The sequence below is a fragment of the Labrus mixtus genome, chromosome 15 (genome assembly GCF_963584025.1).
Source record: "Labrus mixtus chromosome 15, fLabMix1.1, whole genome shotgun sequence".
Lineage (NCBI taxonomy): Eukaryota > Metazoa > Chordata > Actinopteri > Labriformes > Labridae > Labrus > Labrus mixtus.
In genome coordinates this window covers 1,714,831-1,737,291 of record NC_083626.1, presented here as the reverse complement: position 1 = coordinate 1,737,291, position 22,461 = coordinate 1,714,831, and the positions used below count along the sequence as shown (strand labels likewise).

Below are 22,461 nucleotides of genomic sequence, written 5' to 3'. Positions count from 1 at the left end.
GACTTTTTTTTATTTTGGTTGTCTATAAAGAAACCTACTTTTGTTTAAACTGGTCTTTACTTCTGCCTTTCCTCAGTATGGTGTTTTTTCAAGTATTGAACTTATTTAGAATATAAGAAGGCATAACTGGCTCTTTTAGTCTAATTTTTGATAACACAACCACTCTATGTTGTACATTTTCGGTTGTGAAGAGGCTTGTGAAAGTGTACTTAAATCATGTTTCATGTGGTTCTCTGTACCATCAACAAAATCAATACCTGCGCGTGTGTTCGTAGCTCATAGCTAATGGAGTTGTCTCTTCCTCCTCCTCGTCCTCCTCATACACCCCTGTTGTGAGTGGAGATGGGGACTCGGGCGCCTCGTCATGAGACTTCTCCGTAAGGCTGCCTTCCTCCTCCTCTTCATCGTCTCCCTCCACTTCTTCTTCCTCCTCCTCCAGCCCATGGAGCCCTAGCTTGGAGTTAGACAAACTGTGGCTGGGCGGGCGCTCCTCCTCAGTCTGGTCCGATCTGCAGAAGGATCAGAGTAGGGAAGAAGGGTTATTAATGATAATAATAACTACTGTTTCCCAAACTGCTTCCTTTTCCCTCTTCTATTCCTGACCTTTGTGTTCATAAAATGGCCATTTAGAATGCACATTACAAACATTATCACAAAAGCAGAAAAAATGTCTCCTAGCATCCAGAAGAAGTTGTCAGTTGCCAAACAGGAAAGGTCTAAGGAGAACTACGCTTCATATCAGAGTCACAGGAACTGTGTCAGTCAGCTTGAGATGCATTGGGGAACAAAAACACCTACAGTGTCACCCATCCAGTCGCTGCAGATACAGTAACTGCACACCACTGGGTCTGGTTCTGCTCAAGCTTTTTCCATGCCACTGTTACTGTTTGCTTGATTCTGGTGGAATAAGCTTGAATCTCTGTAACGATGTAACGAAGAATAGGTCCAGACTACTTAACTAGTTAAATGGTTAAATGGAGATAACCATTTTCATAATTTGGTGCTTTTTAAAGAAAAAACTATTCATTAATTGATCAATTGATTGATTGATTGATTGATTTATTGATTGATTGGTTGGTTGATTGGTTGATTGATTGATTGATTGGTTGGTTGGTTGGTTGGTTGATTGATCAATTGATTGATTGATTGATTGATTGATTGATTGTTTGATTGACTGCAATGATGTAAAAATATTTTTCTAGATATTTAGTATCAAAAACGTAAATGATGATTAATTTCTGTAAGGGCTCCTTTTTGTTTGCCAACACTGGTCAGAAAGTGAGAAAAGCTTCTTTCAGTTTGCTCTCTGAGTGAGTAACTGGGAGGCTGGTACCTTCTCACAACCACCTGAAGACATGACTCATCACAAGCAGAGGGAGAAACATAAATAATCTGTAGACAGCCCACACAGGCCGACTCCAGTGTCCACACAAACAACATGGGTGCTGACAGTGTGCCGGGGGCACTTTTCAAACGTCCCACACATGATTAATTGGCCACCTCGCCAGAAACAGAGCAGGAGATGCCCCTGCCCCAGAGCGGTTCCCGTTAATGGTGGAACATACTTTGTGAGACTGAGGGAAGACGATGGCTGATCTGCAAACAGGCTATCAGCAAACCACCATTATAGCCTGTCGTCTGTACATTTTCCAGCCAGCACCACAACCCCCCCCTTCCTCCCCATCACCCCCAGACCACGATGTCATGGCTCATGATATCATTTCCTATGGGACGGCAAATTTACCCTTTCCATTTTTTGCCACACTGTGGACATTTATCAAACCAGACAGGATTACCTCTGGGAAGGGGAGCACTGGGACAGGATTGGGTCACACACAGTGGGTGGGTGAAGTCGGGCAGGGGGACTATGGGGGAAAAATGAAGTTCTCCTCTTTCAATCTAGATTAAATATCACCATAATCAAATTGCAGAGCTGGTTGGTGGGGGGAAAGTCCATGCCTGTGTAGGGAGAAAGAAGCGTAGCTCTGACATAGAGGGGCCTGGATTTTGTCATTCAGTCTAAACACTTCAGTTGGGTGTTTGTGTTAGCCGGCTGGGGGTACGGATATATCGTGTGGATGGGGGAAGAGCTCCATCATCAGTGGATCTTCTAGATAAATGGATCAACCTAAGTCCCCCTCAGGGTCTAAACTGCCAGCCATCGCAGCCCAGTCCAACACAGGGAACCGGCTCCAGCTGCAGTTTTAGCCAAACCATAGAGCTCAAGCCACGACCGGGCCCTTACTCCAGCTCTAATTATGTCCTGGATTGTGGTCTTGAGGAGACCGTTTCCTCTTAGTCCTTCAACACTGCAGCTTTGGAAATGTCTTGTACATCAAAACCCCGTAACTATTTTGTTTGAGATTTCCCACCCTCAGAGCAGCAGTGCTGCCTCAGCATCTAGGACATCCTCAGTCTGGAAACTGGTCAAACAAAGTTTTCATGTGAAAAAGACAGCTACCTAGAGACTTCCCTTTTGACTGGATAAGATGCAGTTTCAAAGAGGGGAGAGACTAGGTTGTGAGGGTGGTTAAGAGCCATTACAGATAGTCATCCATGAATGTGTGTTTGTGTTCTGCGTCTGACTTCAGTCACTCAGAGGGAGAATAAACAGAGGGCTGTCTGGTGGGAGGACAGAAAACATAATACTTAGTCTGAATTACAGATATTAAAATGTCAGGCCAGTTTGTTGTGGATGAGACTCAGTATTGATCCCAGATGGCAGAAAAGCTAAATTGCCACTGGGTCTGCTGACCATAATGTGTGTTGACACGAGGGAGGGGGGGATGATGGAAGAAGAGACGGGCAGAAAGTGACACTACCAGAAAGGAATTCACATGGAGAATGAGAGAAAACATGAATGGCATAAAGAATCATCAAAAGAAGCAAAACCACTGACTAGGGGAGAAAAACGTTTTTTATGCTCCTTTTCCTTTCAGATATGCTACTTTTGCATAAAGTTTCTTAACAATAGAACTGCTGACACTGAAAGTATCTCAGGACTCAAAGCATGGAGTCACCTCGAACAGACGAATGGCTTTAAAGTTTAGAAGAAAACAAAATGTTAAATAAATATATAGTTTTTTTTAGAGGACTAAAAACACATACACAATAATCAATGAAAAGTTTAGAAAATTCACCAACTATTGCCAGATGCAGAAAAAAACAGCTCAAATATAATTTTGGACATGAATCAGACTGAGAAAAAAGAAATAGTTGAGATGGCCTCATGTGAAGTGGGGATATGAGATGATAGGTGCCAAAATTACATACAAAAAATGTAAGTAATAAAAAAAAATAGAATGCTTGAGTGATGTCTAAATATACTTTTGCCCAACATGTGTTTTTTACAGAAAATACTACGTCCATAAAAAATGAACTACTTTCTATTTGATTACAGCAACACTTACTCACTCCAGCTACTGTTATTAGAAAATGTGTAATTGGGATACAGCTCCTAAATTGAAATCTAATGCTATACAAATCCAAGCCACTAGAGGGCGCTGTCCACCAAGTCTATCAAGAGATTTTGTGTCGAAGCAGAAGGACGAAGAACCAAGAGCTGAACTGTAGTAGTGGGTTTGTTTTGTTTTCTGTTAAGTCTTGATAAGAGGAGAGATATTTTCTTCCTCTTGTTCTTTTGCCTCTGAGTATCACAGTGAAATACAGAAAGTGACTTGGGTAAGCTTAAGAACCTGGCATTGAGACTCAAGGGTTAGACTCATGGATCTCTGGTCTCATGGTCTCTACACATATGTTAACATAAATGTGGTCATGGCAAGTCGGTTTTCTCGTTACCTCTTATCGGTGGAGCTGGAGGCCTGGTTCATCTCACTATTGGAAATGAAGTTACGGATTTCTGAGAAGTATGAGTCCTCCTTCTCATCTAAAAGTGCATGATTGTCTGGCTCGGAGTTCGGGGAGGAGATGGTGGTTCCTAGGTTGGAAAGCATCCCAGACTGTTGGCTCACTGTGAGGAGAGCGTGCAGACGTACACATAAACACAAGAATGACATGCACACCAGCAACACACATACACACAAACATACAAGCATGATTAGTTTGACAATCATCAGATATATGTACAGTATTAGACCAGTTTCAAGAAAAAAAATACTGAATACAATGTTACGTTTTCATACAATCTTAAAACGTAAAGGTGTGTCGTTTTTCCTACTTGAACTTTTTTAAAACTGGATGGAATGTATTTTACAAACGGGATACTTTTCTAGGAATTCTGTTTGAAAAATGAACAGTGACAAAAGGCAGAAGACAATTGAAATGAAATCTTTATAACATCATTTGCATATTTTCCTGTTGTTTCACTACTGGAACAATACGAGCCTATCCCTTTTATATTCAGTCACCAAACTGATCAGACATGTTATCTTTTGACATCATCAAGGAAACACACACAGGACACGCCCAGTTCCACAACAGTCTTTCACTGTAGAGATGAGTCTTACTTCAGATTCAATACTTTGGTGCATTTATAGATTTTTTTTTTTTTAATTCTTCAAGTTGTTTCACCACATTTAAGGAGGCTTATGTCCTCCAAGTGGGCAGCCCAGGTTCAATGCCAGCCTACGGCTTCTTTCCTGCATGTCATGTCCCTCCCTCTCCTGATTTCCTACTCTAGCCACTGTCCTGTCTAAATAAAGCCCCAAAATAAATCTTAGAAAACAACAACCTACTTTTCAGATATCATAATTTGAAGTTTTCAACAAAAAACTGAGGCAAAGACATTGCAAACTGACCAGGAATGTTCTCGTGCTCGTGCTTCTTGAGATGTCGATCTAGGTTGGTCTGCTGACCGAAGCAGCGGTTGCAGAGGTGACACTTGAAGGGTTTCTCCTTGTTATGGATGTTACGAACATGGCGTTGAAGATTGGATGAGATGCTGAACGAGCGGTCACAGTATTTACACCTGCCAAAGAAGAAAAGAAGGGCGTGAATGTGGGTTTTAGGAGCAGTAGAGTGACAAATGAGCTGGGGTTGCCCTTCAACCAGAGATTATAACAGGCTTGGTGACTATCAAGCAGCTAAGGTGAGCAAGGCTTACTTTACTTCTTCACTTATTCCTCAGCTTTCTGAATATATTTACTTTTATGAAGAGCATGACAGTGTCATAAAAACAACATTTTTAGAATACAAAGTGTTTGCATTGAAAATTGTTAAAGGAGCAATATGTAACTTTGACACTTACTGCAGTCCAAATTCAAATCATTGGAGAGAGCTGTCTCCCCTCCTCCCTAGAGTCAATTTGCACGCTTGTTGCCGTGTCGCGTGTTTAGCCAACAGTCTTGAAACCTTTCTGCAGTCTAACCTCTCTCCATTTTTCAAAGGCATCCTAGTTTTAGAGAATCAAGCACTTCAAGATAATGTATGATGACGCAATAGGTTCACTTTATGATTTCATCCAGTAGATATTTTGGATATCGCCCCTTTAATTATTTTGGTGTTTAGTTACCATTTTTTTTAAACATTGGTATGTGTGGAACCTATTGTTTCTTGAAGTTCAAACTTTTGAGTTACATTGACTTTTCTTGTCTGGCTGATATAAAACGACCATAGAATAGAATACCTGTAGGGTTGTTCCCCTGTGTGTGTCCGCAAGTGTCTGGTGAGGTTTGCTGAGCGCGGGAATATTTTCCCACAATACCTGGAGAAGAGAATAGACAGAAAGGCAGGGAAGAAAGAAGTTCGGGACATGAAAAAATTATTAAGTAACATACAAAAGAAGTACCCTGTCATTAGTGCAATCATTGTAACATTAAACACAAAAAATGGTGCACCACAGGTGACTTGCCTGCAGGCGTAACGCTCTTTGCCCTTGCGAAGGATGGCTTCTGAGAGGGAAGGTGGAGGGGATCTGAAGTTGAACAGTGGATGAGCAGAATGTTGCAGTGAATTGGGCGGCGCGTCCAGTTTCAGAGCGCCAAAGCTCTCCAGCTTCTCTGTCATGTTCTCCATAGCTGACATCTAAGGGTGAAGGAGAATGTGGAGATAACAGAAAATGTAAAAGATGTGAGATCAAACACTTTGACAGGATTAAAGACATCTCCTTTTTATTGCATCCATTCAACATAAATTTATTTAATCATACCATAAGAGAAGCCTCTGAATCAGTTTTATAAATGCGTGTGTGTGTGTGTGTGCGTGTGTGTGTGTGTGTGTGTGTGTGTGTGTGTGTGTGTGTGTGCGTGCATGCATGCCTTAAAGGAAGCACTGAAAACAAAGACACAATGTTAAAAAAAATACAGTGAGCGAGGGAAAGAGACAGAGAGCGGAAGCAGCATATCAGAGGTTAGCCTTGTTGTATGTGCTAATGACAAGTCACCCCAATGACCTCCAAAACATTCACAAATGCTCAATGCCTTCTCACCCTAGACACCCTCATCTCCAAATTCACCAGTGCTTTGTAATCTCCATCTAACCTGCTTCTACTGAAGCTACTGTTGCAGGCCTGACAACTGGTTATTTGAGTAATTAAAGAGTCCAGATTAGAGCTGTACAATGTAGTTTGAGATACCCCCAACTGATAGTGACTCCCCCCCCGCCTAGAAGTTTGTGAACAAAGGGGGCCAGTTATGGAGAAGTCTATTTGCCAAAAACAGCTTATATCCTTCCTTTTTAAATGAATACAGGACGGGAGAGACACAGGGACAGACACTCCGTCTCAGTGTGTTTATTCGTAGTCTGAGAAAAGGTGGTGGGGGGGGGGGGTTCCGTCATGAGACTGAATTAGAGGTGGCATTGTGTTGGGATCACTGGGAGTGTTACAGCTGAGGCACTCTGATATGACACGCTTTTATGTAGGAGTTTGGGAAAACTTTTTTTCATATTCAAAACAGTGATCAATTATAACATGATGACTTTAAAAAAAGCAGCAAAAGATTGTAGAATGGTCAGATCTTCCGGTGCAGAATGATAAATATTAAAATAATTATTTACACAGGGTGAATGTAAATTAGAAGATGTTAAGAGTCAAATTGTTTCTTATGTATTATATTTAAAGAAATCCTGTTAGCTATTTTTTTTTCAGGGACTAGTAAATGCTCTATTAACAAACACATGTGTATTGTAAATGTATCTGTTTGCACTTAATGACTGTAATGAAAAGTCACAGTTGTAGAGGACACAGATTTCCAGGTCAGATTAAACCGTTTCCCCGACAAGAGCCCCCCATTCTCCTGGAGACAAACACAGGATGTCCTTGATGGACACGATGCTATTATCTAGCCGGCCAGCCAGCCACAGAGAAAAAAAACTGTGAGGGGGGTTGAGTTATTAGCTGGCTTGTGGGCTCGCACTACATAAAACAATGCCACAACTGAGATTAGCGTGGCCGAGAGAGGCAGATTGCTACAATTCAAACGGTTATTATTCTCTCTTTTATTAATACTATCGTTCCTCACAATCAAGATTTGTAGAGGTATGGGAGGGGTCTGGGGACAGTCGAACAATGTGACTGATTATCAAAGGGGCTGCGATAACAGACTGTGTCTTCTGAATAAGGTAGAAGTGACGAGGTACAGAGGCGCCATTCAGTAAACAAAGGAAGAAATCATACAGAACCCTTGAGAAAATAACATCAACACTGTGGAATGATGGCGCACAGGGCCCTATCAATCCAGGTTGACGCAGCGTGGGAGGCAGGAGTGAGGTATTTTCACATAATACACAGTTTGAAAATAATAGTCGATAGCATCTGGGAATAATTGGCCTGTTTGCAATACCTGGACTTCAGTTCCCGTGTTTTGTATTCCTGTGCAGTAGCTTTATATCTGAGTCTACAAAATGTATTGTCTCCATGTCTCTAGTGGCTTCTTAGATTTGAAACATGTGGTCATGATGTAAACCTACCTGTGGATGGAAGAGTGGTGGCGAGGGCCTGAGGAATTTTTCCTTCAGTGCTCCTACAGGGTCCAGGAGCTTCCTCTTCTCCACCCTGCTGGACCAACAACAAGGTAGAGGGTTACGTACCAAGGTCAATCTTCATCTATAACTTCAAAACACATACTACTAAACAGGCACCTCTACCTACTTTGATGTTTTAACACAAAACTGTCTACATGCTAATTGTGATTTCTGGTCTAATCGTGGCTGAAATACCTGAATATGGGGTCCATGAAGAATGCTGAGGGCTTGGCATAGTGCAGTGGTGGTGGCTGGTGTGGATGTGCCTGCGGCTGCTGATGTTGTGGGATGGAAGGTTGGTGCAATAACTGGGGGTGGGGGTGTGGAAACCCAGCTGGGGTTTCATCCTTTATACAAACCCCCTTTCCGATTCCGAACATGTGGTTCTTTCTATTTTGTGAATCAGCTGCCACACCATTATGACCACCTCTGCTCCGGATGCCAATGCTGAGGTCTAATGGCTGTTCTTCACTGCTAGATATCGCTAAGGGTCCACTACTGCTCCCACTGCTAGAGTTGGGGTTTGAAGGGTTTGTCGGGGTTGGAGGAGCGATCTTTGTGTCCTTAGGTTTCGTGGTGAGATCAAATGGGGATTCTGCTGTGGAGGTAGGAGCTCCTGCGGTGACCATCTTGTGCAGCTGCTCGCGGGGTGACTTGGGCTCCGCCTTGAAGAACATGCTAGGATTGAGGGCACCGCGATCGGCGCTGAAAGGATAGAGGGAGTTGTGGAAGTTGGGAAGGAACTGGAAGGGGAACATGGAATGATAGGGCAATGGACCCATCTTCTTCTCCTGATGAAGACCAATCAAACCTGGACCAAAATATTTCTCCGCAATAGAAGCAATGGCTTTAATAGAATCTGTGGTGGCTGCATTGGCATTTGTGGTAGTGGGCGGGAGGGCTTGCTCATCAGGTGGTGGGAAAAAGGAGTGCTGGGATGAAGAAAGAAAGGGACGATCGATAGCGTGGTTCCCAGAACTAGATACGGCTGATATCAATCCGCTGTTTGTTTCTTCTAACTGGTGGCCTTCTTGACTCGATACAGCCCCAGAGGACTTCCTTCTTTTACCACTTCTCTCACGTTCACTCTCTCCATCGCTCTCCAGGTCAGACCCATCACCTGAAGCCGTACCAGTGGTGGTGTCCAGATCTGTCCCACTTGTTGTATTAACGTCTTCAAGGTCACTACCATCAGACATGTCAACCATCTTGGATTTTGGCTTGGCTTCTCCACTAGAAGACAAGTCTAGTTTGTTCTCCTTCTCATCCAGCTGACTCAAACTGTTACCCCCATTGCTATTTGTGGAGCTTACCAGGGACAGAGGAGGGGCATCTAGGGGACTCCTCGGGAGCTTCACCTCCTGACTGCTGCTGCCAAGCGGGCTCTTTATCAACGGACTGGCTGGCAATAAAGGAGGTCTGGGATACAGTGATGGGGGGAAGATACCTGGGAAACCATGTGGGAGGGAGGGGAAGCCATGGGGTCCTGGGGAGAAGGGCAAGCCAGCGTGAGGGTGAGGTCGGGAGGGAAAGTATTCAGTGAAGCCTAAACTTGACTGGCTTAGACCTGTAAGGTGGGGATGGTGGGACTTGGCCTTGGCCATGATGGGGCTAGAGCTCATGGGGATGCCAGGGTTAAACATCCCAGCTGGAGAGCCATAATGGTTTTTGCCCTCACAGAAGCGGCGATGCTTGTTGAGGGAGGAGGTAGTGCTGAACAACTGCCCACAGTCCTTACACTTGATCTGGGTACGGCAGTCAGCATGCATACGCTTGTGGCGGCAGAGGTTGGAGAACTGGGTGTAGGATTTGTGGCACACCTCGCCTGGGGGAGCAAAAAGACGCAGCCCATCAGGGCCTGGTTAAACCCATTTTAACACTGTCTCTAACTTTGAATACCAGATCAACAGCAACACAAACTTCTAAATGGAAAGTGAGGATGTAGAGTTTTAGAAAATGAATGAACTTTCTTTTTTTAAATTAATGACACAAACTACTCAATCTTCAAAATGAAATTGCAAAATGGTTTCTTATTAACTGTATCTAAGCAATGTACATTTTACTGCAATAGAATGTAAAAAAGGCGTTAAATGCTTAAATAAACGGATTCATTTGTTTTAACATTTTTCTTAAACAAACATTTTTACAAACAATTCTATTACAAACATCATGTAATCAAACTTAGAGATGGACAAAATGAACTCTGGATCTGTGTGCTTAGTTCAGAAGACGTGAACAGGATAAAAAAAAAGTTGGTGTACATGGAGAGGAAAGAGGATGTAAGAGTAGATGAGGTGAAAAGAAAAGGACTAAGAAACAAATGGCCTGTTAAGAATAAAAGTGGTAATTAACTTCCAAAGCTCCCACTTACAGATAAAGGGTTTGACACTGCTGTGGATGTGCTTATGCTGCTTAAGGCCTGACGATGTGGCAAAGGTCTTGCCACACTCAGGACACGTGTGAGCGCGGGCCCCCACGTGCTGGGAGCGGATGTGACGCTGAAGGTTACTAGGATCTGTGAACACCTGAAATTTCAAACAAGAGTATAGAAATTCAAATATCCATCATAACATGCAACATTTAAAAAACAAGTTCTCTTTATCAGATGTGTTTATTTTTTTTCAAATTCTCTGAATCTATTTCCAATATCATTATCAGTGACCAGCAAAAATGTCTGAACAGATAGAGCCTGTGTGTCCTGTGCACAACTTACGTGCCGGGTATGCTGTACCTTATCACAGTTTTCACACTCAAAGCGCTTGCCACTGTCATGTGACATCTGGTGACGGATGAGGTTGGACTTCCAGTTGAAGGCTTTGGGGCACTGGTCACACTTATACTCCCTCTCCTCTGTGTGGACTATCATGTGTTGGCCCAGACTTGGAAAGGAGGGGTTCAGACTTTTTAGTATGATCAGTATTTCATAAAAAGTTACATTTGTAGCCTGGAGAATAATAATGGGCTGTATAAATGATGTCTTTATCAGTACTGAAGTGTAGTATAAATTAATGTCATATGTCTGTACCTGTACTCATTTGGGAAGATCTTCTCACAGTCTTTACACTCGTGGACGGGCTCATCGCTGTCCTCACGTTCCTGTTTGAAGTCGTCTCTAAGTTGGTCAAAGATCGAGCCACTACTGGAGCATGAATACTTCTGGTGCCGCCGCAACTCGAGAGTGGAGGAGAACAGCTCATCACAGTCTTCACAGCGATACATCTGCTCATCTGTACACACACAAAAAAATACACATTTGATTATTCAACACACCATTGAAATAAGAAAGCATAATTATTACCAATTGAGATCAATCTGAAATGCTTGAAGGAAACGTTTGACATGGATAATACAGCAAACTTTATAATGATATGGTTTGACACAAGGGTTTACCTGTTAAAAAATAAACTGAAAATGTTATTCTCTGTTGTCAAAAAACTCATTTTCCATTTTGACCAGTCTTAAACTACAAACACTGTTCTTAAACAACAACAAATTGTCTGAAATGAAAGACTTCAGAGAATCTCTAAAGTATTTTAAGCATGCACTTCAAAGCATGAAGGAGGACATTTAATTGTATCCACCTGTTTTCAATGTGTGCAGACAGAACTGACTTACATTCTTGGAGTCAAGACAATATAAATGTTGCTTTGCACAAATAAATAATTAAATTATGTTTCTTAAACAAACTTCTTAAACTAACTTAAGATAATGGACCAGAAAGTGAGAGATTGTATATAAAAACTAATGGCACAACTAAACAAGAACAACAATCTATTACCTATCTCCCTGTTAGTTACAGCTTCACAGACTCCCATTTAAATGGTTAAAGCAACAATCCTGCCATTGACATTCACATAAAATGGAAATCAATTAGCAGTGAAATAGCCTTCAGTAACACTGTTAATTGCTTGTTTTCACAAGTGTTTGCTTGAGACTCTAGTTGTAATGGCACACACGGGAAACAATAGGAGCTGGTCTTCCCTTTCCATGTTGATAACCTTTACAATACTTCTCACCACCAAGGTCAAACGAATAAAACTCGGACCAGCTTTTTCAATAGCAAGTTCCTGAGTCAGACGCCAAGTTCAACAGATCAGGGGAAAGCCCAGTGGAGTGTCTTTGTGCACGGGCGTGTATGTGTGCATGCGAGTGTGCATGTGTTTATGTGAACATTTTCCAAAAAGAATGAGCTATGAGGAACAGAGGTAAGCAGGGGCACAGTGGCGCCAACCCCATGGTGATTTCAGCGCCAACTTGCCATCCCCTCTCTGCCATGACCCAAGCAGCCAACCCCAGAGTCGCCCCCCCAGGTGTCCCTGTATGCCACGCACATCCATCCATCATTTCAAGCTGCACTAAATGAGTTTATCCAAAATGGCTTACAGTGCAGGGCTCACCTGTTTTCTACTGCATGTGACCGTTTATCCAGCTGCAACTTCTTGGACACATTAAAAGGGCATTAGTGGAGCAACATCAATGTGTCTAACCTTGGGGGAAACGATAAATGACCTTCTGGTCAATGGGCCATTACACTGGGCTCAAATGCTAAACTAACTCCCTCACTTTGACACCAGTGCACTCAAACTTCATGGAGAGCGATAGGCAGGGCTGGCTATTGTTTTCTTTGCTGCTTAATCATCTCAACAGCCTTTTGTCTGACTCCTTCACAACAGCTCAAAATGTTTTAGAAAAAAAAGGTGGCATTTCACTTTTTTGTGTTGCATAGATGTTTGTAAGCGAGGATGCACGTAAATACAGCTACTTGCGTTTGTGTATCAGCATGCCCGTGTTGCTTCAGTCAATCTGTTCATGTCGGTGGGGTGGGGCAGTGGTGGTGGTGGGGTTATAAAGGGGAGACTAATAGCTCTCTGGGAGACGAAGGGAAGCACAATTATGTGCAGTTTAGCAGCTAATCTGGGAGCATGGGTGAGGTCTCAGGGGACTCCTCAAGTCCTCTACTTCAAATTCTTTCTCCGATAAGCCAGACACAGGGAGCTGTGCTGCACTGCCAAGCTCCCACTCAGCCAGCTCTGCTGCCTTTCTCCCTCTCTGTCTGTCTCTCTCTCAAACACACACGCACACACATGAATACAAGCACACATTACAAATCCTTCTGTAGGTGGACTCTCTTTGTCCTCTTTTTTTTCTGCTTCTCTGTCTCTCATTTACAAATAAATTGCATAAAACTCTAGGATTTTATATGCACCTCTACACCAACAAACAACAAAAAATGCTTCAGCCTGTACACACACATTCTAACAGCAAGGGTGTCTCTCTTCTATCTGCTTGCCTCTCAATATTTCACATACACGCAGACAGAGGTATTGAACAAATCATTTACAAGTGTGTTTCATCTTTGACCTACTCCTAACATACCAATCTGCTTTTAATCAACAATCAAGCTTGCTTTGAGCTTCTGTTTTAACCCGTTTCTTTGGCATGAAGATCAGTGCATGGGTTAGGGTTGCACTGTGCAGCCTGCAAGGGGGGGGGGGGGCATACTGATGAACCACAGAACATCTCACAAACATCTTGTTCTCCCCTCCACCAGTTTACAATCAATGACAAGTAAGAATAATCTGATTTTTTTTCCAACCGCTGTTCCAGAAAGACTGGAAACACAACAAAACAATGTTACCTGACAACAGCAGCTCAACAAAATAAGTCCAAGATGTTTAAAGAAATACAGCGGAACTATGGCCCCTTTTCTGCCTAGGTGAACTTTGAATGAAAAGCTCGGATTGACAGTGAACAGCTGTCCATGTTAGATTATAAGATAAAATATTGGACATATTCAGTCTGACATACAGAGGCACGGCTGGAAGGTAGTGAGTATTGTGACTCAGGTTACCCACTCCGAGCATGTGAGGGAGAGCACCTTAACACACAACACACTTTTATACACTTCACATACTCAAGCTTGAAGATTGTAGATGTCAGTGTAATACAAATGATATAACAATAATTAAGTCATAACTCACACATATGCATGAGAATATATCTGGAAAATAAATTCAGAGACATCTTAAGGACCTTTATCAAATTATTTCAATAATTTGACTGACCCCGTGGCCAAACAAGGGGATGGGATTTGTGTCTCTCAATAGCAATTGCTAAAAAAAAAAAGAAAACATAAACAAACGAAAGGAAATTGAAAAATTAATACTTTAACTTAAAGCGTGGGCTGCAAAATAATTGGGTTTAATAAATAAATATTTAAAATGAAGGTTTGATCAGGTTTGGTTGATGTTTTTTTTTAAAATAAATATATGTGTCATTATTTTTTTAAACGGCAGGGGGTCGATTCCCGCAGGTATTAGGTAGCCAAACGCATGTCCGAGTCCGTTAATCTGATTGGCTTCTATATTAACCTAATGGCCACAAAACTTGTAAAAAAGTCGATCTCTTGCGAAAAACTGCCAATGTTAGTCGTTGGGATAGGGTACACAGACTTCCAAACTCTCGATTTACTTTACATCCTTAAGGACAGGGCTTCCTCATAATTTCTGTTTGATGTTGGATTTCCGTTAACAGAAAATTTCTACTCACTGAGGATGAAAGATGACAAGTGCCAATTGACGCCCTAATACAGTATTACATTGCAGCATTGTAGCAGCAGACCTCATGATTGGCAGGCCTCGTTTAAATGACAACTCCAATACGACCTTCAACCAGAAGCTTTAATGCGGTATTTAATTCCATCATGGAAATTTATGATTCGAATAATTCAGGTTTCTTAAGGAGCAAAAAACTTGGATGAAGAGATGGTGTCTTTTTTCTCGTCACATTAGCAGGGTTATAGAGAGTTGGCCGCGAAAGCAGCACAGGATGCAGGATGGAGTTTGTTTAAAATGTGCACTAATGACGCGCATTCATCTTACCTTGTAGGTTGGGTGCCATGGATCCCTCAGGGAAAATACCGTCCTTCATGTACACTAAAAGCTCCTCCCCTGCTTCAATGTCCCGGACTGCTTTATAATAAATCTGAGGAGAGAGAGAAACAAAGAGGAATACTTCAGCTTCAGGTCAAGATGGAACGTTACACGTTTATTGACGCAAGGAAGAGCTTTATATTGAAATGGATAATATTTGCATATTAATCAGATGTTCATAAGAAATGTAAAATAATTTTACAATATTTTACAATGTGTCTGGGCTGATAAATCTGAATGTATGCCTATTATACAACACAATCATTTGTTATCGTCATTTAGGCCTCAAACTCTATTAAATTATACAATAAAATGAAATAATTATAACCAAAAAAACCTGAAGGGACAAAAAGTACATCTGCGTGTTTCAATGATTTTCCCATTTCATTTTTTAAACGAGATTCAGACGATACATAGTGCTGCAATGTAACCTGATGAAATAATAAACACCAACCCGCCCGGCTGCTCTCATGCGGTTTTTTTCACAACATTTTAATACCTGAATTTAAAAAACTGAGCCTGAATGATCAAATATATTTTTTCTCCTTTTTGAGAAGAAAATCAAGAAACGCAGAAAACTGAAATAAGACAATATTCGAGGCCATCCTGAGCCGAGGCCTTTACCATTCTCCATTCATCATGCACAACTCTGCGAAGCAAACTGTCCTCTTTCTCAGCGAATAGAAATGTAATCTCAATAAATCTTATTGAACTTGATCACATCAAGAGTAGCCTAAATATGTTTTTTTCCGATGGAAAGTAGGCTACTGCAGCTTCTTTCAGCATCACAGCGCAAAGCTTCAGTTTGGAGCTGTATGCAGATGATGTGAACTGTGAACACATGGGGGCGCTCTGCACCAATACAACGATGTCAACTGAGCAAACACATTCACACAGACACACACACACACACACACACACACACACACACACACACACACACACACACACACACACTTGAGTCACCCTCAACACAGACAGGTCTGTGAAATTTTCTTCAAGACTTAGTGCGCTTTGGATAAGACAAGGAGCAAAGGCCAAAAACCAATAATAGCACATGTTAATATTAGGCTACAACTTTAAATATTATTTTGCATAATGACAACAACTATGCCTAAAACAAATGCTGCGAAACTTTGTCTGCACTGCTACGACCTGACCTTTCTTTTCTCCGTGAGACGGAGGAGTTGGGAAAGTTGCGCTGCGCTGCGGAGAGCCTCCAGCTGCAGGAGCACTTCAGTCCCGGTGGAGTTGGCGACACAACCCATAGTAGGAGAACCGGCGAGGGAGCGGGGCGCTGGAGCGGGCAGGGCCGGGGAAAGGAGGTCGCGGGGCGGCCAGACGCGCTGCAGACGGTCGGCGATGGTTCCCTGTGGCTGGATGAAGCCTGACGTCTTTCTGCTGGGCTACTCTCTAATCTAGTCAGTGAGCGCGTCTTTGATAATGATGAGTCTCTCTCTCTCTCTTTCTGACTCTCTCCCTCCCATTAGTGATTCCCGATTGCCCCTTGGTGCTCTGTCGGTTACCCGTCGGCCACTCCTCCTCGTCTTATCTTCAGCCAAAAGGATTGAGGGATCTGCGGCGTAGACCCCTCCCAGCATCTCCGATCGGAGCCGCCGCTTGATATATCTATTATTGATGTGAAAAATGTCTTGAGCAGCTAAAGAGACTTGCACTCTCACTGTCACTCATTTCTTCTCTGCCAAACACGCGGAAAAATAACCTGCATGCACGCGCATTCGATCATGGGGCATAGTAAAACATTAAATGTATCAAAAGGCAAATCGGGATAATTTTTTAAATTTTTTTATTTTGTTGTCCTTCTCTCAGTCTGGTCCAAATGTAACTGCACTATGCCGACGAAGAAAAGCCTTTTTTTGTCCTCGTTTAATTGAGGGGTTAAGTTTAGATGGAGAAAAAAAAGGTAATTTTCTAAACTTAAACCTTATAAATTTAAATTTCACTTCAGAAAAAAAACAAAATGTCTCGCACATGCATCCACGGTTAATTAAAACGATGAATTATTCACAATAGAACATTATGTTTCTACAATAATTTTGATTTATATTTGTAGCAGGAATAATAAAAAAGACACGAAAATAAGCATAAGATTAAATACAATGCACAACCTTTCAATATCTCATTTAAACATTTATATAGGCCTGCCTTTCTATTTATTAAGAAAATCACTTCAGTTGCTGAATTCATACTTAAAATTGAACATCTTCCTCATTTACATTTATTACAGTCTAATAAAGAATGACATTCTCAAATCGGATTTTATTTTCAATCAGTTAAATCAATTCATAAATTAAGATGTTTTAATCAGTTGAAATCAGTTTTGTCTACAGCATTTTAAATCCCTGTTTTTGTGTCAGAGAGAGAGGTTTCTGTGTGTGTGTATTCTACAGTAAGGCCTCCACTCTCAGACCTGTCATGACCTTTTCCCTTCGCTGTCCAGTGTTCAGCGGACAGATGCATCATCGATCAATGCCAGCCGTAGGGCCTGCAATAATCCCCCACTGTGGCCTCATGCACAAACACACAAACACACAAACACACACACACACACACACATACACACACACACACACACACACACACACACACAAACACTCACACACACAAGTGTCTACGTATTGATGGATCCATCCAGGGGTAGAGGGGCAGATCAAACAGCATGGCAAAGGACTCCGCTCCAAAACACAAAAGATGACGGACTGACAAGAAGGTGGACAGGGTTCATATTCTCTTCAAAGCCTCATCAACTACACACACACACACACACACACACACACACACACACACACACACACACACACACACCACCTCTTTGCCTCATCGCTTTAGAACCACTGAATGGGCTCTATTACACACTAGTCGTAGTTGATGGAAATCTAGGGGAAATGGAACTATTTCATTGGGCTAAATGTACACGCACAGACACACAAAAAAACACACGCGCACACACAATCATGTGCACACATTCCCATTGAGCCACAAACTATGGAAAAAAATGTTGTTTTTAGGCCACCATTGGAAGTAACTGGATATTGTGTTTGTATAAAGTTGCAAACAGGATTAAGTGAGAGCAGTTTCTTGAAATTTGTTTGTGTGTGGACCGATTGAGAAAGAGATTATAAAATGTTTTTTTCTTCAGATTCCATACACAAAGCACTACAACATCTTTCTGACAGACACAAACATTCCTCTTGTGTTAGTTCCAAATTATTGCATGACCATAAATATCTAAATTATGCATCATCATGCACACATTTGTTCATCTTACATCATTAATGACAAACAAATAAACAAATAAATTATCCACTTGCTCTTTAAAAGGTTACCGCCTGCATTTGAATTTGCCCTGTGTGCACATATTTCCATAAACTCATGCATTGTGAATGCTGATACAAAAGTAGACGGAGAAAAAAAACAGAATACTCTTTATCAATTATGAATCCTGTACTGAGTGGCTATGTGTGTATGTGTGTTGTGTTTGTAAATAAATGATAGGGTCATACCTGTGAGCCACTATGCCAGGCCAACAAAAGCAAAGCTGTTTGCTGAGTACAAACATCCGCAAAAGCCATCAAAAAACAATTGTGCACGTGGCCTTTTCTGGGCCCGATAATTCTCCACCATTTTCACCAGTGCCCTGATTCTTTCTTTGACATTGTGTGGCAGTGGCAGGGGGCACTGATGTGAAAATCTTAAAAGGATTAGACGGGTTGGTGTTGCCAGCCAATTGGTGCTTGTCAATCTCAGAGGCCCCTGTGTGTTCCCTCTCTTACTTGGCCCGAACCCCCTTTTTTCTCTATCGGACAGGCTTAATGTCTGCAGCTTAAATGGACACACTAGCCTGTCCCCTCTGTGTGACAGAGTGACAGGTGGCAGATCGAGACATGAGGACAGAGAAAGGAGAGGAAGGAGACAAAGACGACCAGGAACAGGCGGGTAGAGAGGGAGACAGGAATGGGAAAGAGCCATGTAGGCTGGGATTAGGAGACAAATAAGAGCAGAGTGACAGGAATGTGGAAACACATTCAAGTCATATAGATGCAATTGGCAATGTCATTCCACAGTCATAAATTGTGTCTGTGCATTTCTTTGGATTTTTTATTTCTGCATGTATAATATCTTAATAATATGGTGTAATGCATCAAATATAGTCCAAACTGCAATGAAGTGAAATATGTGTCAAATAACGACTACACAACTTTCTTTCTTTTTTTTTTTTTTTGCAGCAGTAACTTGACACACATTGCATGGGTACGGGGTTAGGGCCTAATTAAGCAGTTGAGGTTTTATGGGCCCTGGCTTGGCATCTTTCCAAGAGAGAGCGAGAGAGAGAGAGAGAGAGAGAGAGCGGAGAAGATGGACATACAAAGCATAAAAAGGTACAGACTGCTGTCTTCAGAGAAGAAGACCATGCCTTGCACAAGAGTTCTTACTGGACTCAGGAGTGTCAAGCTATTCTTCAGCCTCTTAACATGGGTCATTTCCTATCAGCACTGGCAACTGGCCCAGACACAAACACACAATGTAGCCATTCCTTGCTCATTACCAGTGCACACGTTTTGCCATCTTGACACTAAACAATGCGCAACCCCTGTGTTCACTCAGGCAACTTGCTGACAAAAGAATGCTGTTTCACTTCTCAACACCCACACAACTGAACCAGGACACCTCGCTCATGTCACTCACCTGGTCCCCTGTGAGGTGACAGGCGGCAAGGTTCTGCTCCTCGAATGTCGGCGCAGAGCGGATGTATTTGAGCCAGCTGTTGCTAGCGACATCCAGGCTTGTGTCCAGCGCAAACTTGATGTTGCCCATGTCGTTGACCACCTGGTGGAGAGATACAATTTAGAAACATGTATAGGGAATTCACAACAAAAACTGGGACTGGCACAATTCTGAAAATGATATTTTCAATGGAGGTTCAGGCATTTTAAGGATGCACAACAGGGTTTAAAAAAAAGACTGTGCCAGGAGTTTGATGTCAACCAACGTCAAGGCAAACAGCAGCAACATGTCAGTGGGTGTTAGAGCCACCTTACCCTAACAGGACAAGGGAAGAGGAAGAGGAGGAGAAAGGGGGAGGGAGTAGACAAACTATGGCTTCTTTTACTTGTCTAAAGACTTTCTCTGGCACATATTGATCACCCTTTGTAACCCCTTCGCCCCCCCCTGAGACTCCGAGAGCGGGTTTCATGTTACCCGCTTTCCCAGGGAATGAAGGAGGATGGAGGTAGAGGTGAAGGAGGAAGCGGAGGAGGAGGAGAAGAAGAAGAGAAGAGGGCTTATTGTTCAGCAAGAAGTGAGGGGAAAACCAGGAAGGGTAACAATGCTTTAGGTTTTCCCAAAAGAGGACTGCATTTTTCACAGGAATGTAAAAGATTATAAGTCATTAGACAGCAGCTATTGGATGATAATTAAGTATTAATGAAACACATTTGTAAAGAGATCTTTAAGGAAGTGCAAGACTTTTTTTTTTCTTTTGGGTCCTCTGTTTGTCTGAATTTATATCTGTAAGATGTCCAAGGTGCAGGGGAATCTGGCAGCGCCTCATCTGAAACCCTTGAGCTCACCCTTTCCACAAAGTTGTGTTCAAGCTCTGATTTCAGTGCAGCTCTGCATGTGATACTGAGCCTGTGTGAATCCTCCGGGGAGAACTAGACTGAGACAGAGCAACTCCTCTAATTACGTCTCCCAATCAGCCCGGTCCGGGTCCAGAGCTGACCTCTAGCTTGACTCTATGCGCTCATAATCACAGTCAAATGTCTGCTGAAGGAAACCAAGGTGTGATGGAGAAGAACCAAGAAGCCCTCTGACGTTTTTAGATGTGCAAAGTTCATGAACCTCAGTCACTGGCCTGCTTTTCTAAAGTCATGTTTGTGTGTTTTTTTCCCCCAGCTCATAAAGTGTGAATGGTCATGTTCTTGTTGTCTGGGTGAGCGCGTGCAGAATGTGTATTTTGGTGGGTGGGGGTTGCAGGTGCCAAGTTTGGGGAATAAATATGTAATGGGTCTGGTTTGGAGGTGTGGGAAACTGCCACGTGCTTGTTCATACAAATACGGCAACCTTTTTTAGACCAATGTGTCGCGCATGGTTGAGCTAACAGCGTGTGACCCAACTATTTAGCCAAGGTGTGATTTTCCCCTTTTCACTATATGCTCCTGTTTTAGAACAACAATGCCTACTGCTTATGTAAATGTTTTGCTGATTGTGAGATATTGAAATACAAATCAGTCTTGGTTTAGGTATTTTCTGTGATTCACACTGAAATACTGTGGTGAAAATAATCAGATAATGTCCACTGGTAGAGCTTATAAATAAAAAAAAACTGAATTGTATCAATCCTCACACCCTACATCTACAGCTACTGCCTCTTCTGCTTCCACTTTACAACTTAAAACACCCGGCTTGATCAAGTCCAGGCCTTTATTTTATGTGTGAAAACAGTCACTGAAAGCCAACCAGGCATACCCCCGCCTACACACCTACTACTCCACCCAATATCTTTTCTGCAGGCGGTGGAGTCAGAGTGCACTTGTCATGGCCGGGGACCTGCTTCAGGTTTCCTTTATGTTTAATGAACACATTAAGATCCAGATGCAGTCAGGGTGGGAACTTTTCTCTTATTTTAGGGGGAATTACTGTTGGGAGAAAGAACTGTGGGAGACACACTCACATGCATTAATGCAACACATCAGGCAAGGTAGCATTCACACAGATTTCACCCCCCCCCCAAAAAAAATAAAAAAAATAAAAAAAATACACACACCCATGGGTCTGATCATGGGCTTAATGAGCAGCAGACCTGTGTGTTGTATGTTTCTGTATGTGCACGTGTGTGTGTGTTTTGTTTCTGAGGCCTGCTAACACCCTGTCTCCGGGTGGAAGCCTGATTTATAAGGCTTCAAATGAGGTGCAACAGAGAAGGAGAGCCCGAACAAGCCTGCAGCTGATTGTTTGTTTATTTACCTTCCTTTTTCATTCTAACCCCGGCCCCCCCAAATGTCAAAGGGGGAGGGGGACCTGGGTGTAACTCAGCAGCTTCATGTGCAAAAGGGTTTCAACAAAACAAAGCAAACAAAGCTGGCTTTTTAAAATATATAATTATAAAAGTCAATATTTCACAGAAGCCACCTATCAACGACTTTTTGATGATTTTTGCTATGCCTGCATCCATTCAAACATTCTTCTCATATGGATCATTTGTTCAGGGATTCAGCTAAAACTTGACTGATTCAAATGATATACGATACTTTCTGTGTACGAAAAACTAGGCAATTTACAGACCATAATGTATCAGATCTAGTGATCACATGATCACACAGGCTTTAAATAAAAGCCTAACCCTAAACATTCTTATTTGGAATCACACACATCTAGCTGTAAATGACAGTTCCCCTGGGTAACTGGGTAACAATGATCACAATATATATATATATATATTTTTTTTAGATTTTTGTCCAGGTAAAGGGGCCAAAACAATCACTCTTCTGATGTTTGTTCATACTTGTATTTACTTCTATTTCACTGATTTGCTTAAATGGCCATATCAGAGTTTGACATATAGTTTCCTTTGATTGAACAGCATCAT

At 42.2% G+C, this 22,461-nt stretch overlaps 1 protein-coding gene across 9 annotated transcripts in view; it reads right to left on the bottom strand.

Annotated features, from left to right (window-relative positions):
* Positions 1-22,461, bottom strand: part of prdm16 (PR domain containing 16) — a 171,152-nt gene that overhangs the window by 4,503 nt on the left and 144,188 nt on the right. For 3 of the 9 annotated variants that reach the window (XM_061058495.1, XM_061058497.1, XM_061058502.1), the window contains exons 4-15: positions 19,560-19,700; positions 14,802-14,904; positions 10,946-11,147; positions 10,634-10,799; positions 10,292-10,445; positions 8,116-9,778; positions 7,867-7,954; positions 5,810-5,982; positions 5,585-5,662; positions 4,758-4,927; positions 3,799-3,970; positions 258-509 (exon numbers count right to left, since the gene is read on the bottom strand). In XM_061058495.1, the coding sequence (XP_060914478.1) occupies positions 258-509; positions 3,799-3,970; positions 4,758-4,927; positions 5,585-5,662; positions 5,810-5,982; positions 7,867-7,954; positions 8,116-9,778; positions 10,292-10,445; positions 10,634-10,799; positions 10,946-11,147; positions 14,802-14,904; positions 19,560-19,700 (3,362 nt within the window). Of the gene's footprint in view, positions 1-257; positions 510-3,798; positions 3,971-4,757; positions 4,928-5,584; positions 5,663-5,809; positions 5,983-7,866; positions 7,955-8,115; positions 9,779-10,291; positions 10,446-10,633; positions 10,800-10,945; positions 11,148-14,801; positions 14,905-16,012; positions 16,646-19,559; positions 19,701-22,461 lie in introns of those variants that run through there. The other 6 variants (XM_061058496.1, XM_061058500.1, XM_061058499.1 and 3 more) reach the window with 6 other exon arrangements.